This window comes from Melozone crissalis, unplaced genomic scaffold (genome assembly GCF_028551555.1).
Source record: "Melozone crissalis strain CALT ecotype California unplaced genomic scaffold, PUWL_Pcris_2 ptg000008l_1, whole genome shotgun sequence".
NCBI lineage: Eukaryota > Metazoa > Chordata > Aves > Passeriformes > Passerellidae > Melozone > Melozone crissalis.
Window position 1 is genome coordinate 15,417,668 of NW_026535786.1, and position 17,243 is coordinate 15,434,910.

The following is a 17,243-nucleotide window of genomic DNA, read 5'->3' on the forward strand; positions in this document are numbered from 1 at the left end:
GCTCCATTCTCCTACTACCTTCTATTCTGGGCAGATGGTGAAAGCAGTGCAAAATGGGATGTGAGAGCTCTGTGCTGCTCCTGGTGCCTGCTTCACTTCATGTGAGCTTCAGAGAGATTTATGTGCTGTGAAATCAATAGGGTCTCCCTCTGAAAGCAGTTTGTGGATGGGACTAGTGAGTTTCCTTTGGAACTCTGGCTAAGAATGACTCCTTCATGTGCCAGACTTGGAACACACTTTCCTCTTGTTGAGGAAAAATAACAGCTCTCACCTTTAATATGAAGATTACAGAACAGTTTGTATATAAATCACTAATGAATTATACTAATACTCCCACTATAAAAAGAATTATATTATCCACTCCTTCTTTCATACAGATTCAAGCCTTGAGATTAAATGACTTTCCTGTCTCACTTTGAGAGCTGGATACAGAACCTGTGAGACAAAAGCATCAATCCAGTCTTTTAACTGGAAGATTTTGCTGTAACAAGTTAACCTTGTATTTGTCAATCTGCCATGCACTTCTTTTCCTTGACATCTTGTCTCCAATGCAGGGAGTAAAAAACCCATCCAGTTTTATGGTGAAAGTATCATCTGGGAGAAGAGAGCAGCAATAGATTTAGGACTCTTTTCTGGTTCTGTGTGTCCTGAAGGCAGAGCTAGGCACAAGCAGCAGGCAGGTCATAGGAGGTGTCTGTTTTGCTGGGGAGGGTGAGGCTCCAGGGCAGACATGACATTGTCCTGCTGTGGGAAGAGCACAGAGAGGTCAGGCTGGGCATTGGCAGGTGCAGGTTCCTACCCTAACACAGAAGCAAGAAAAGTGCTGGACTCTGAACTGCTTTGCCAAGGATAGGGAATGGGGTGCTGTGCTCTGGCTGGGATGAACTGGCAGGAAGGATGTGAATGGACTTGTGTCCTTCTCCTTTCCCTTGACCTGGGCAGCACCACTGCTGCTCTGAGTGCTCCCAGCGTAGTGACAGGAGCACAGTTGTGAGCCTGTGCAACTCTACAGATTTCTACCTGTACCAAAGCCAAGTCCAGTGCTTCCAGGGGTGCAGGTTAGCACCTCTTTCAGGTAATGTCCCTTGCTGTCCCATTCATAAGGGGTAAAAACATCCATCCCAACTCTGGAGTGCAAAACATGCTAGTAAGGAATAGTCCTTATACTCAAGGGAGTACCTGGTATTTGTATAGGATTGCCTTTTTTCTTCCCCCGTCTGAGCCTACTGGACATAGATAGATAGATAAATAGATAGATAGTAGAACTTCAGCCTCCTTACTGTCCATCAAAACAGAATTTGAACCTACTTTGAAGTATCCATAGCTTGCCGCAGCCTTGAGCCAGCATTTCAGCAACAATGTGGATGGACAATTGAATGTGTATAAAATAAACCCAGCTGTTTTGTCCTGCCTGCAAGAACTTTGGATCTGCGAAACTCCTGTCAAGAATGTTGCATTATGGAGAAGACAATTAACTCTCTCAGAATGAGAAGGACTTGGCTGCTTTTACTCTGGGAAAGGCAACTATGGCTGAAGGCAAATACTCTACCATGTCTGACCTAGAAAATGCCAAAATGGTTGTCTATAGCCTTAGAGCTTTATAAACCTTGCTGTATAAGACATAGAAATATACTATTGTTCTTCTGTTGTCTCACACTGAAAAATGTTTACCTGTCATATTTTACATGGGGGCCCATTTTAGACAGGGGAAGATGGAGAGGGCAAACAAGGACAAAAGAATAAATTCTAGTTAGTACAAGCTTTTGCCATGGTTTGTAACTTAAGTATCAGCAAGGTGATGTGAGTTGCAGCCCTATTTCTTCTATGGCACAACACTTTTATCTTGGGGGAAGAATTTTAAAAAACTCCCAGACAACTACCTTTGTAGCTTTTCTCTTTCACAAGTACAAAATGGGTTACATAGGGACACAGAGGTGATGCAAAACCCTCTTCAAGTGTTTCCCTAAACAGGAAGAAAAAATGCAAAACAAACCACAGGCTGTGTCCATAGGCTCAGTGCATCTCTGTATGACATTCCTGAGGCTTACCTGCCATTGAGAGGCAGTGGTGCTACACAGAACTTGCCAACAATGGATGGCTCATCCTTGCTCCAAAAATGATTCCTGGGGATATACTTGAGGGTCACAGTGTTTATCTGGCAGAGGGGAACTCGGTGTGCCAGCAGCCGTTTGCCTGTCTCCTGGTCCTTGGGTCTGCAAGGCAGGATGAGAGATGTGAGGGATGTGTTCAGCCAGCCTGCAAATACAGTGCACATCCATCGAAACGTTGGAGGAATCTGCAGTGTTGTTGTGAAGCCCTCACATAACAAAATGGAGTGAGAAGACTCGTCTGTCAAAATAAGACACTGCATGAATGTTTTACAGGCTGTCTCTCCATGTTTTATCTCTGTATTCAGGAATATTGCTGTATTAATTGCCTTCCTTCCATCACCAACTCTTCTTACTGTTGCATATTGATTGAGACACTGCTCAGCTTGCCACAGAGAGGTAAGCAGTAGACAAGTCAACATCTATGGAATGGTGAATGGCATGGATAGGGATCAGTGGGGATCAGTACACAAACTGGGGTCCTCAAAGAAAGCTAAGAGGTGTCAGGCTCAAAAAGAATGCCCACTGCAAGGAGTACCACTCCTTTCCAGCTGTTATAATCCTTGCTTTGGGATGTTGTGAATGCCAGGAAGTTCATATGGCTGTACAAGTCAAGGGAGGGAGACTGGACAGGTTTGTGGAATACAGAAGCTAGTAAGGATAATGATCTCATCTTTGGCTCTGAAAGTCCCTGAGATGTAACTAGACACAGGGAAACTCTTTGGGGAAGTATTGCTACATGCTTGCTAAGAGATATTTTTTATACTCTTCTGTAGCTAATTGTTTTTGATCATGTTGAAGGTGGATGCTTGGATAGATAGACCTATGTCCATCCCTGTGCTCTTACCCAGGCAATGTGAACTGAGAAGTGACAGAGGTGTGGTAATGAGCCAGTGACCAGAGCCCAGTGAGTTGTGTGCAACAGATCTGTGCTGCCCAGGTATTCTAAGTCCCTTCTATGGAGTCCATCCAGGGTGCCTTGCCCTTGATCTATTTGGCACCTCCTAGAGCATGGAGATCATTGATTTCCTTGTGCCCATGAAGAATGACGTGTGCAGCTGGCTTGGCACGGTCCCAGAACCACCTGGGTGACTGTCTGATCAGAAACATGATGGCAGGGAAAGGGGAGAGGTGACAAAAGGGTCAGGAAGAGCCTACAATTCTGCCAACCAAAGTAACTCTCAGGCACAGGCTTACAGCAGCACTCACAGCAGCCAACCCACAGCAGCACACCCAGTCCTCCCTTAGACTGCAGCAGCAGTTGCTGGATTTTGTGTGTCTTTGTCTGACTTGAAGCTGCTACAAAATAAGAAACATGGCAAAATTGTGGTTATAAAAGTGAATAACGGATAGCAAATGGAGGCCATCTCTCTATGGCATGTTGTCCATGGACAGAGGAATGCAGTACAGTTAACCATGTTGGAAGAGCCACTCCTGGGACTGACACTTGGTCCAATCCTGCACAACGTTTGGATGGATTTATGAGACTTGGCTGGCTTCAGAGGTATGTTTTCTTGGATATGGGGGATGATGTCATGTGATGTGTAAGCACACAGCAGTGCAGCTGGGAAGTGTCCTGTGTAACAAACTCCTCACTCATCAGGCCCATCCATGTCAGCTGCTGAAGCCTGGGGACATGTCTCTTGGGGCATTCTGAGCAACATGTGGGGAAGAAGTAAGATTGGAGTGGATATTTGGGAGAGGAGATGACAAGGGCAGTTTGAGGCAAGACACAACCATGTGAGTCCTTTAGCTGAACACTCCCAAGTAAGTCCCTCTGCACTTCTGGGAAACTGCAGCATGATATACATGACAGATCATCTGAGATAAGTCACTGATCGATCAGTGTCTCAACTGTGATGTGAGGATCTATGTTTAGATGCGCATTTGATACTCTGAGCTTGACTGCACTGGAAGGCTGAGCTCTGCCTACAGCAGGGAAATTTGCCCTTTGCTACTAGTGGGAAATAAAATGGGTATCTTCAATTTTATACTCTCAAATCTGTAGGTTTATTGCTGTAAGCAAATTTTTCAGTTTAGCCTTGTGCTTCTAAGAAAGGCATTTAAGAGAAACACAGCTGCTGCTCCCCCCCGCAGGGCATCTCTGGCTCGGTTACCCTGCTCCAACTCCACTGTCTCATTAAACCGGAGGGTACAGCAAAGCCTCGGGATTGCCTGCCTGGCTCACTTCCTTTCCCTCCAGCGCTCACATGCCTCCTGCTGGACTCCCACCAAAGCTGGTGTCCGACAGCAGCCAGTGGGAGCGCCGCATGGCTCCTGCTCTGACCTGGGCACCACTATTTCTTCCCTCCGGCATCTGTGGAAAAGGCAGATTTGGCTTCCAAACCAGGAGGAGTTAACAGACTGAGCTCCAGAAGGCTGGAGTACAAACCCAGATTCTGGTGCCTGGCTGGAAATCTGTGACCAAGCATCTGCGTCACTCTGGAAAGTACCCTGGAGTGTGGCTTCCCCTTCCCCATTTCTCCTCCTGCTTCCTGGTGCCCACGACTGAATCAGCAGCACAGTTAGCTCCAGGTCACAATATTTTGGCTTAGCAGTAAGGACTGTGTGGAAGCCAGCACTGGAACCCCTGTGATGCCAGGAGAGCCGGCTGGGACTCTTTATCAGGCTGCTGTCCTGCTTTCTGAGGCAGCCAGCAGTATGTGTTAGCTGCATTGTGGTTCCCAATCCAGAGCAATGGGCCAGGAGTAGGAAGAAGTGAGGAAGACTCTGGGGAACTTGTTGTGGTGGGGAGATCCCCTGGTGGCAAGAGCTGTGGAAGCTGTGGAGTCTGATCTTTTAATTCAGACTCAGTCTGGTGGAGGGTGGTGCTTTCAAGAGGCATCTTTCTGTCCACACAGGGGATCTTGGTCCCCTGCCCCTTGCTTTTGCCTGCAATGGGAGTGAGAGCATTGCTCCCTTACTGCAGAGGCAACAAGTCCTGACACATTTCTGACTGTGCTGAGTTGCACTTGTCTCCTCTTTGCAACTGCTGCCCTCTTGGGCATCAAGAGAAATGTCTAAGCCACCAGTCCATCCCTCTGGAGCCTCTGGTGGATTGGGGCCCTGCTGTAAGCCACCCCTGTCTGCCAGAGCAGGGATAATAACTATCTGACAGTGACTGCAGTTTGAAGTGGAGCCAGGTCAGGGTATGGTGTGGAAAAGGAACCAGTGTAGCCACATGAAAGGATGCAAATCTGGAGCTCCCAGGCTGTTGCTACTGCTTTGTGCACTTGGGAAAGACATGGACCCAGGCAGGGTTACTGAGTAATGGTAGCACATGCCTGATTCTTCAAGGCATTTAAGGAAAATGGGGTGGGACTCAAGAAACAAGGCTGTGGTTCATCACTTAGGGAAATACACTGTTGTTGTGCTTTTCCTGGACTAGGATAAAACATTCTTACTCATGGAGCTGGGAGAAAACAGGCCAGAAGCAAGCACTGTCACTCACATGATGATCTTTGCTGTGTCCTTGGTGCTGTTGCTGCTCAAACTGATCTCAATGGTGGTGACTCTGTTTCTTTTCTTCTGCAGCTGGAACTCAACCAGGCTGTGGTGGACTGAGCAAGAAGAAAAGAATGTGTGTGTGAGGACATGTACTCTCTGTAGGACCTGCCCATGACAGAAGAAAGGCTCTAGCACTCATTCCCTGGCCCCACCAGCAGAAAAGATCGAACAGACATAAGAAAGAATCAAGTCTCTGTGCTGTGTGAGGCACAGGGGGCACGTCTGTATAGCCCAGTGTGAACAGACAGGCATTTTCAATGCCTTGTACTTCAGCCCTGAAACACACATGGCTGTGTTAGTTTAGGGCTGTGCCCACACTCACAAATCTGTTTATGGAGATGTGCAGGGTTATTTCTCTTCAGTGGTGTCTCAGGCCCCATTGCCCACAGCAGCTGACTATGATGGGGCAGTGTGCTGTAACTACCTGGGCTCCTCAGAGGATCTGCTTCATTGGCCAAAACCCTCTGGCTCCTTTTTCTCTCATGCTACTTACCACAGAATGGGGCTGAAGGACTGGTCATTAAAAAAACTTTCACTTCCTGGGGCAGCCTGCTCATGTTGACACCTGCCTGCTCCAGCAGGCCTGCAGGGGGAAATAAAGTCAGTGCAGGGAAAGCCATGAATGACAGAACAGAAATATAAGTAAGAAATATAACAGAAATATAATATATATCAGTCACCTCCTTTTCACCCTGCCTGACTCCCCTGTCTTGGAGAACAGGTCCCTTTCTTAGAGCAGTGCAAATCAGAGCAAGTACAAGTTTGTGGTGTCAGACATGTTAACATTCCCTCAGAAAACCTCCTCTGGCTACCCCAGGTAATCATCCCCAGAGAACCTCTTGGTGGCTTTCTTTTCATTCCTCTGCCAACAAACTGTGCTGTCAGCTGCATCTGTGCAAAATGAGCAAGACTAAGGACTACCAAGTCAGAAAACTTGGTGCAGATGTAAATGACAGTGCAAACACAAGGGGAATGGAATTCCTTGGTCAAATGAGGAAACCACCCTAACTTGTGGCTTGCATCATTGAATAGCTGGCAAAATGGTTTGGTGAGACAGCCATTTTGCTGATCTGAGAGAACCTATACCAAAAAAGGGCTCTCTTTATGTTCCTCTGGTACCATACTGCAAATAGCAGCAGAGGACACTTGCATGCCACAGCCAAGCTTCGGCAGCCTAAAAGAGGCACCTGCTACCTTCTACCAGTCCAAAGAGTTCATCTTTGGGGTGACCATGGCAGAAATTTATGAAAAGGAGGTGACTCAGCAGCACTGAGTGGTGTAGAAGGCTGGGACTTCAGGCTTGAACTAAAATTTCCAGCTAAACAAGACATTTTTTTGAGCTGATTGCCTACTGATTCTGGATGGCAATTCTGAAAACTCTCTTTCAACACATATCTAGGAAATGTTTAAAGATCAGAAACGTTCAAGATTTTGCTGTTCTATCCTGGTTAATATATGAGTTTTCATATTGTATCTACAGAAGCCTGAAAATGAAACAGCTTGTCACTCTTCCCAAACAGATCCAAAGCAAATCCTGCTTAGAGAAATCTGGACTACATCCTGTGCTCTGCACTGACACCATCAGGAAAGTATTGCCATCTGCTCTGGGCAGGTCTCATACTGTACCTATTCTGGGACAGGAGGACAGGAAGGGTTTTGCACAGTCCAGGCAATGACCATTTAGAAAATCTTGATGACTTGCACAGGGGAAGCCCACGATGGGACAGGGGTGGCTCAGGGCACTGATGTAGAGATGCACAGCCCGCATGTGATCACAGATCAGGAAATTGTAGCCTGCAAGGAAAACATCAACCAGAGAAAAGCAGCCATGAGTCTTCCTGTCAGCTTCAGGCTTTTTGCTCATTCCCAAGGAGCTGGGAGTGAAGGAACACTGTGGCTGCAGTGATGATCTGCCCATTAATAACATTTTGCAGGACATTTCTGTGGCCACAAGCCCAGATCCCACTGCAAGAAAAGTTCTACAGGAAGTTAGAAGTGTTTTTGTCTCTCAGACTGAGTCCTTTGGAAGAGAGGGACCACAGGGCTGTCATGTTTCTGTCAGTGTCCCATCAATCAGGCCATCAATTGAGCTCTCTGCAAGGGGGTCCCACCTGCACTGAAACCCCAGCTATGGGAAACGAGGTAACATAGGTGTCTCAGGAAAGCTGACCCTCAATGCAGCTGACTCATACAGAACATATTTGAATGTTAATGAGTTCACACTGTTTACTGTGGAAAGTCCTCTTCTCTAGAAGAAAAGGACAGTAATTGTACAAACTGTCTCTCTAAGTAGACACAGCTTCCAGCATGAAAACAAAAAGCAGCTTTTGTTAGTGCTACCTAAGAGCCTTTCTAGCAAAGTGTCATCTCTACTGAAGCTAGGGTTTTGTGTCACAGAGAAGCATCACCAAAATCACATCTCTTGACAGTGGTGCTGCCAAGACACTTGATCTGTATGTGATTTTAATGTCCCCTGCTTCTTGTACTGCTGAGAAGAGGTGTGGGCTGTGAATATGTTTGTCTCGCTTTGCTGACTGCCCTGGCTGTAGCAAGAGCTGCTTGCCAAACAGCATTTTCAGAGTCTGCTAAATGGCCATGAAAGCTCTCTGCTTGGCCAGAGGGTGTTCTTACCTGCAGAGATGAATCGGGGGCATCCTGGCTGATCTTTGCCTCCATTGACAAAGTAATCGATGTGGCCGACAGGAATCCGGATCCCAAAATCTGAAAGGAGGTGAAATGCCACTTCATTCTCAGCCTCGGCTCTTCTGTAAGCTTTACCCTACATGTTGATGAGAGGTCCTAATAACTGCTTGAGCATTAGTAGTACTGGAGCCAGCCCTAATGCTGGAGACATCAAGGCCAGATTTCCTGCTTCTACATGTGCAGATTTGATGCATGGAGCACAAAATGCTCTGGGCCCTGCCATCAAAATGACTGGAAACTGTGTCTTAACCACCAGCTCAGCAACTCTAGGTCTTGATTCTATGTAAAGGAGAACTAAACTGACCCCAACCTTAATGTGGGATTGTGAAGGATAATTGAGAGTTTCATGGTCTTCAGGCAAAAGGTGTGACTCAAAGGCACCACATTATTCTTTAGTACATGTTCTGCCTATGCAGATCCTCAGTGCTTTAGAGAAGTTACTCTGTTGTTGCATCAGCTTTTTGTTTGACTCTGTTACTTTCCAACAGCACCCTGGGTGGCACCTTTCTTACATCAGGCAGGAAAAAACAGAGTGAGGCTAGACCTATAAATTCTCTTCAGGCAGTAAAAGTCATGCTGAGGTGGTTCTGCATAAACTCACTCTGCTGTAGCAAACTCTGCCTGTCTGTTGTTTGAAGTGCTCTGGGGTATGAATTCATCATCAAAACCTTTCTTAATAAGAATCTTCCTCAAGAGTGAACTTGAACTTATAGTAGTTTGGCAAAAAGAGGGACAATGGCCTACAGACTCCTTAGCAATAATGCTGTCAGGAGGAACAGGAGGCCAGGCTGAGGAAGAGGGAAGTCAGCTTACAGTCAGCATCAGTGTGAATGGCTTCCACGAAGAGGGCATCCCCAGGATCCAGGCGTTCCTCGGGGCTGGCTCTGGTGTACTTGGGGCCTGCAGGATCCAGGGCTGGAACAAAATCAAACACCTCAACAAGTACTCTTCAGCCCCTCTCTTTCTTATTTCTGGACCAGTTATTTTATTAAAATTTGAAAAATAGTGCTAGGCAGATATAATAAATTATTCCCAGGTCTCAGCAATTAAGCTCCAGAATAGTTTCTGCTAGAAGCAACCTCCACTACAGCTTCCTTGCATTGTTCCCACTGTTCCACACCCTTTGACAGTGTTTTATCTAAACGTTTTATGCTGTAAAGCCATGACTGAGCCTTAAATAGCGCTAACAGAGTGGGTGCATAGTGTCTCTTGGAGTTTTGGTGAAAGAGAATCAAACTTTTTAATGCCTTCCCAAATTGTGCTGTCGTGTGTATTAGCACTACAGTCTGAGAAATGTCACTGCAGATCAGCAGTGAATTCAGCACCCCAGGCATTAACCAACTCAGGAATTACACAAGTTTCATACTACCTAACAATTTTAAACCAAAGAGGCTTCTGAGCCCTTTCCCCACAAATAAAACTGAGTCTTTAGCAATCATCTACATTTTTGCCTAAGGCTTGCTCCTAGAGCAACTTCTGTGGACTCAAAGGAACACAGAAAAGTATCCTTGGCAATACCAAGAAGCAGATTTTGTTTGGTTGGTTTCTTTTTCCTGAGGTTTATCCTGTTCTCATTTTTTAGAAAAGTAACCTCACAAGACTTTTTGTCATTCCCCAGGCAACAATAGTTTAGGAAGCAGATCTGCTCCTTGTGCCATTAACCTTGGAGGTGGCTGGGTTCACAGCTTTGGACTCAGTCTCATTAATTCTCCATGGAGAAGGCAGTATCAACAATATACAAATGGGCATGTCTGCATTTGTGAGGGGAGAGAGAAGGAGAAAAAGAAGGAAAAACCTTCTTTTCTGTTCTTTCTGTAAATAAAAGCTAAAAATAAAACTTTAATGCTCTTTAATCTTGATATGCACAAAAAGCTGAGAGGTTTCCCACCCACTTCCACAGACCAAGTTGTAGCTATAAGCTTTAAAAGATACTGAAAATTGTTATTTAGCATGGCATAAAATTCTTAGTGAGGAGGCAGAAACCTAATATGAACATACACTCCAGCAAATTGTGGCTCTGGGGTCAAATTCCTGTGTGAGGAATTTGTGAGGAGGCAGGAGATGAGATCAGGCATATCTTGGGTCTACGCCAACCTGTCTTCAGGATCCTAAATCTGAACTGGAATCTGCAATGCCCAGTGTGCCTATGAAATCACAGGATAAACAGGAATGTGGAAAAGGGATTGTATTCGAGCAGAGTTAAAAATGGAATAAATAAATCTGCAAAGCTTCTATTACATGTGGACAACATATAAGGAAAGAGTGCTTGACTCTGAAGTTAATTACTGTGGTTTCATGGAATTGTGTCTGCTTCTGCTCATCTGAAGAGATCACTGATCATAAAATTCTAGTGCAGGACAGAGGCAACTCTAAATTTTTCTTAATGTAAACTTTGACTCACAGCTTTAACAAGGGCTCAACATGAAGTTCACTTCCTGTAAAGAAAAGCCCGTATTTCATGCAGCATGGGTATCTGAGAAAACAGGACCAACATTTCTCTGGACTGCCCAGCCAAGAGTGGAGTGAGACCCTTCCTGAGGATACCTCTGTGAGACAGACCAGCATGGGCTGAGGCAGCAGGAGTTCAGGCCACACTGCTGGAGACTTTGTCTGTTCCTTCGTAGTGGCATTCCCCTCCTATCAAAATGAATCTCTGTTGGTCATTCCCAGAATTTAGTAAAACCCTTGACAGTCTGATATGACATACAATGTAGCCTCACTTTGAGAAGGGGTGATGGTGGTGGTGGTGGTAGTGTGTGGACTAGAGAGACCTTCCAAAGTTTCTTCTTACCTAAATGATTCTGTGACTTTATTCATGCTTCACACCTAAAGGCTGAACAGGTCCTGAGTGCACCAAAACCTCTAAGTGACAGGATCAGCCTATAACCATTTTGCTCTGCAATTCCCCCTGTGGAGTCTCTTCCTCACACCTCTGGCTGTGTTTAAGGTCAGCTCTGTTTGGTACACACTCTGTTTGGGTGGCATTAGCCCAGCCTACTGTGAAAACAGCCAGCTTATGGGGGAGAACAGCAAGGAGCCTCATCTGGGTCTTCCCAATGTTGGCTCAGGTTCTTCTTGCATTTGTTCCATGCCTGAGCTGTGTGGTAGGGATGCCATGCCCTGGCCTTTGCCTTGTTGGTCAGCCTTGGTCCTGACTTGACTTCCCAGCTTGGTCTCGGCCTTGCCTTATCACTACAAACTGGACTGTGCATAACCCTGGTTCTTGTCACTGCACCTGCTCTGCTCTCCTGCCCCAGGCACAGTAGGACTCATCCCTCGTCTGTGGGGCCACTGCCCACCTTAGTGTCCCCTTGGCTCTCAGCTCATGTTTTCTTGCAGAGCAGCTCACTCCTGCTGATCCCCCCAAAACTGCATTGCGGGCTTTGATTCTAAAAACCTCATGTGCATGCTACAATTTGGAAGCAAAGCTTCTGGGTGTTGTGGGCTTTCACTGGTAATGAGCACTCGTACCAGTGCTAAGCTGGCACCAATTTGAAGAGTGTAGCAGAGGTGGAAGCACCTTTTTGCAAATACTTGTGTTCTTTTGGCAGCATGGAGGGGACTGATGCTGGAAAGGCACTGTCAGAACCTAGGGAGAAGCCCATAAGCCTTATGAAATGAAAAGACCATTCTTGCTCTTTCATTCTCTCTCCCGAAGGACAGGTGAGGCTCCCAGACTCAGAATGTGATACCTGTTATCCGTCCCAGGCGGCCGCCGTGGAAGTGCCCCACCAGGCCCCCCACATGTGCTCCCAGGCTCACCCCAATAATGTGGATAGATGTCCCTGAGACTCCCAGGGCCTGCAGGGTGACAAGAATACAAGTTACTCTTTCTGGAGCAGAAAGGTGAAATACCCTGTGCCAGCCCACATGGCAGCTCTATAACTCTCCTAATGTAGGACTGCTGTTGAGGTGTACAGTGGGAAACCAAATACTCAAGGAAATGATGGGTTGCACTTTCTGTTTTTCAGGACCTTTCTTCAGGTCCACAGATGCAAACCCAGCCCTAAACAGGTTGGTCAGCACTGCAAACAGTTCATGGAGAGTTTACATGTAGCTGGTTAACACAAGGATTCATCCCCCTGATTGCAGAAGTCTTGTTCAGCTGTGCTTGGCACGAACAGAATGGGGCACATCTGGGTATTTCCACATACTGGGAAGTCTATCTGAAGCCCAGAGCAAATATAATCTAGCCTCAAATCTCACTCCCTCTAGCTTCCTGGACAAAATTTCTCAGCAGAAGAAGAAGACTGTCCAGTGAATATGGATCTGAGAAACCCAAAGCAGACTTCAGGTTTGTTCTGAATTGGAGAGAGAGCTGACAACTGGGATTTTTTCCAGAAAATGTCAAAAGTCCAAAGGAAGCAGAAAAATGGTGGCATGGTCAAGCCTGGATTGAAAAAGGGTAAAAGGAAAAATCTGGAATAAAAAATCCACTTGTCCAACTCCTGGGTAGAGCAGGTTGGGAGCAGCTCCCTGGCCATTCCCCTGCACTGGAAATGCACAGTGGCTTACCAGGAGCTTGCTGATGAACTGTGAGATGGCAAGGGCCAGCTGTGTGACATTCTCCACTGCGGAGGGATAGTCTCCTGTAGATCCATAGACCCAGTCCACTGCAATCACATTCACCTGGCTGGTGTGCAGTATGGCCTGGACAAGCCCTTCAATCCAGGAAGGTTTGGTACCCAAAGCCCTGAGGAGTCACCAGAGACAAGAATGTTAGCTGTTCCCCAGGCAGGGCCTGTGCCACTGTGTTGTTCTCTGGTGCTGAGGCTTCCCATGTCTCAGAGGAGGCTGCCAGACAGTTGCTGGAAGTTATTTTTGGTGCTAGACACCCACATCTGGATTTTTTTGGTTTTTTTGTGGTGGTGTAATAACACTTTCCAGAATGCTCTGATCTGGGAGGGAACCAGATGTTTTAATGAATGAGACAATATTTGCAGGGCACAGGCTGAGATCTCACTGTCTCTGTGGTTCATTTAGCCACCAGAGAGCCCACGTGGAGTAAGTGAGGTGACTGGGAACACCTGGATCCTTCTCTGCTGCCACTGGCAGGAAGTCCTTGCCCAGATCACCTGGTTTTCATTGCTACATTTTCTCATTTCTAGACAATCAAGAATAAGAATCTATACTAAAGAATTCCAGGAAAACCAAGGAGGCTGTGTTCTGCCCAGTTCCCCTAATGTCATCTGGTGAAGAATGTGCTGTCTCTCTTGAAGGCAACAGCTGGTTTTCTGAGAAGACCCTGCAGTATCTGCTGTGGTTTCATCCTGGTTTTCTATGCACTTTCTATTCAGGCTTCTGCACTTCAAAACAAATAATATTATATGGTCACACCTGACTGAAAAATGGCACAGAAGCTTGCAGAATGATGGCAGTTAAAAAGAAAAACCCAGCTCCAATCCAAACACTTTCAAGAACAGAAGGATAATCTGTCTGCTTGGGGTTCTAAATGGCTCACTCACCCAGGCTATTTGGCATGAAATCCAAGAAGACAATTTAAAGGGACAAGAATCTTAAAGAAAAGACTTCGCAACTAACAATGTTGAAAAAAGGAAAGAAAGAGAAAGATGTGGGAAGAGAGGGAAAGAAACAGAGAGACAGAAGAAAGGAAAGGAAAGGAAAGGAAAGGAAAGGAAAGGAAAGGAAAGGAAAGGAAAGGAAAGGAAAGGAAAGGAAAGGAAAGGAAAGGAAAGGAAAGGGGAAAGGGAAAAGGAAAGGGAAAAGGGGAAGGAAGGAAGGAAGGAAGGAAGGAAGGAAGGAAGGAAGGAAGAAAGAAAGAAAGAAAGAAAGAAAGAAAGAAAGAAAGAAAGAAAGAAAGAAAGAAAGAAAGAAAGAAAGAAAGAAAGAAAGAGGAAATTTATACTAATTTCTAACTTTTTTAGGCTCCAAAGGGTGTGAAGCACACACAAGAAAAGGCAACTAGTCACAAACTAAAGGACTTCAAATTGTGCTGTAATGTGGGGTATCAGCAGCATTTTCCACCAACAGCCTCCTATAAAATTCCTGGGTCCAGTTTGGGGGTGAGAATCCCAGTCTGTGCTCTTAGGAGTTGTTTTTCATGCAGCCACTCTGCTGAGGAGACAAGAAGGCCACACAAGCAGGACATGCCAGCCCACCCAGTGTTTGGGAAAGCTCGGGCAGTGTTTAATTCACCAGTGAAAACCTAGTCACAGTGCTCTTCTGTCTCTCACCTGAAGCCATGGATGATGATTTTGGTGTCCAGGCTGCTGTTGAAGCTGCGGTTCTTGATGCCATCATCAGCTGAAATCAGCTCTCCACAGTTGGGGCTCGAGGAAGTGAACAGCAGAAACTGGACCTTGAGTTTGCTGCCCCGCAGGAGGTTGGCTCTCTGGAAGTCCACACAGTGATGCTCTGAGAGCCTGTCTGTATTCCCTGCACAGGAGGGAGGGAGTGGCACACTTAGTCTGGGTCTGTGCAATGGGACAAAACCACCCCTCATTCTAATTCATCAGGAAAATGAAGGTAGCAATTTCACTAGGCAGAAAAAAATAAACATCTGATCTGCAGCTATGAGCTACACCTGAGCAAATGTAGGCTAGAAAGCAAGCACAAAGGTTCAGCAGTGTGTGTCACTAGCGGTGCCACTTGAAGAGCTGGTATAGGGCATCCTGCTGCAATGACAATATGTGCACCTTCCCTTTCTGGACTGGAGGAGGTGAAGCAGCCTTGAATCTGACATATGATAAAATAATAATTCATTTATGTATTTTTAAATCAGACAACCAGCTTCCCAATTTCCCTCAGAAGGTACTTTACACCAGCTAGACAAAACACAGCCTACAGGTCAGCACAAAGGGGCGTGATTCAATATTCAGATTCCCCTAAAAGGATGTGACTATTCCTTGCTCTTGTTTATTTCTGTCTTCCTGAGCACTGACAAGGAAGAAAGAGATATTTTTAGAGATCAGCTTGGAGGAAATGTAGGTCATGAGCCAGTCTAAGTAGCAAAAGTGGGTCCAGTGCCAGCATGGTGTCAGAAATGGCGTAAGATGAGGGGGATCATCAGTAAAGGTAAGGCAGGAGGTGCACTGCAGTGAAGCTGCAGGTGATGTGTGACTGTAGATGTGATCACTAAGGCAGTCTCATTGACAGTACAATTAAAGAAAGAAATGGAATTGTGGCATTTGTTTATTTTTCTCTCAGCTAATGCAGATCACACTTGCTGACCTTTTGAAGCAATGTGGCAAAGATGCCATTGCCAGAGTCCAAGTGGTCCCTTTTCCTCACACTTCAGGGCAAACCTGGGTCACTCTTGTAAATCAGGTTAATGGAATTCAATCACTGAGAGTGATTGAATCAAAGCATAAGAGAAGAAAGGACCATTCTTGCACTACTTTTTGTCCCCAGCACCTAACAAGGTTTTTGCCAGGACCTCTTGACATACAGCTTGTTTAGGGAGAACTGAATTCAGATCCTTCTCTGTATAACCTTCAATCCCTTGCCAGGCACTCATGTTTTTCTTACCTGTTCGTGCTGAGCTGGGCAGCAAGAGGAGAGCAAGAACCATGAGCAGTTTTCTCTTCGGATCTTCAACCATCTTCCTGTTCATCCAATACAAGTATAAGGATTGTACAGGGGAAAACAAGCTGTGGTTAATGATCAGCTTGAGTCTGTAATGATCAATCAGCCTGTGCACTTTTGGGAAAATGACCTAATTTGGATTTTGAGAAATTACCTCTGCTCTTACTAAACCATTAGTCAAAATTTGAAACAGAGGCTTCACTGACTTTTTGTTTAAAGGAGATGTTGGCCTTCCTTTCCTCCTTACCTCCCTTTCCTCAAGGGAAACTTCTCACTTCAGAAATCAGGCAGTGAAACCAGTCCCAGCAAGTGATAGAGTTACAGTGCTTTATCCTTGCTACCGAGACCTTTCTGCCAAATTCTGACTAAGGATGCTGGTTTATCACAAGGCTTCACAGTGAGTCCATGCCAGGACTTCATATCAGCCTTGCATTGTATTTTCCTACTGCATTGCTGTCTTTCCTGTATTTCTGCTTTTGGTCAGATACCTGTAACAGTCTAAATAAGGCAAAACAGTGGATTACACCTGAAAAGTGAGGGAAAGGCAGGCTAAAATGTAACTGTTGGTCATATCACCATAACAAGCCCACACTACATCTTTTAGGGTGGGGGCACCCTTCAGTAATGCACCAGCATCATAAGCATGCAAATACTTCAAAAAGACCTTTGAATAAAAAACTTTTCCACTTTGATGTATACAGATGGAGGAGCATAAGTGCACCCCCAGACGTGTAACATGGCATTGGTGATGTGGAGGTACCATATCCCTGGCTGAGTTGGGCTTTCAGGTAAGGACACATCTGTATCCTCTGTGTTGGTCTGTCATACTGGACAAGGCAGCTTTGCCCCTGGCTGTGCTAAATGGCAGGGAGGGGAATGTGCAAAGTTCCCTGTCCAGGTACTAATCTACAGTGGCCTAGTTGAACAACCTAATGAAGAAATTTCTTCAGTCTGGCCAGAAAGATGACCAAAGACATTTCAAAAAGCATCAGACACTACTTTTCTTTAGAGCTAATGGTGGTAGCAATGATTTCCTCACCCCAGTTTTTTCCAGCTGAAGGCTTTGGGGCTCTTTTAGGCAGAAGTTCATTGTATTTCCAAATCTTCTGAGATAAAATTCTGCAGTTTTCACTGAAAGTTAGGCAGCCTCAGCTGCCTGGCCTGGAGGACTATTGAATCCCACCCCAACTGCATCCTCCCAGAGATACATACAGAGATACCTTCTGACCCTGAAGTACTTGCCTCCAGGATCAAGCTGGCTTATTGTCAGAGGATATTGTCAGTGTCTCACAAATATGTGCCTGAGTTTGTCAACCCAATCAATTTTCCAAGACTGAAAACTGCAATGCCAATAGCCATCTCCTGGCTTCCAGCCCACGC

The 17,243-nt window shown here is 45.8% G+C and overlaps 1 protein-coding gene across 1 annotated transcript; it reads right to left on the reverse strand.

Annotated features, from left to right (window-relative positions):
- Nucleotides 1-659: 659 nt before the first annotated feature.
- PLA1A (phospholipase A1 member A) lies at nucleotides 660-15,879 on the reverse strand. Its single transcript, XM_054270014.1, has 11 exons — nucleotides 15,807-15,879; nucleotides 14,513-14,714; nucleotides 12,834-13,011; nucleotides 12,011-12,119; nucleotides 9,132-9,233; nucleotides 8,247-8,336; nucleotides 7,242-7,409; nucleotides 6,109-6,198; nucleotides 5,560-5,668; nucleotides 2,049-2,213; nucleotides 660-744 (listed from the first exon to the last, which is right to left on the reverse strand). The coding sequence occupies exons 1-11, from the start codon at nucleotides 15,877-15,879 to the stop codon at nucleotides 660-662; spliced, it is 1,371 nt and encodes a 456-aa protein (XP_054125989.1).
- Between the last annotated feature and the right edge of the window lie 1,364 nt (nucleotides 15,880-17,243).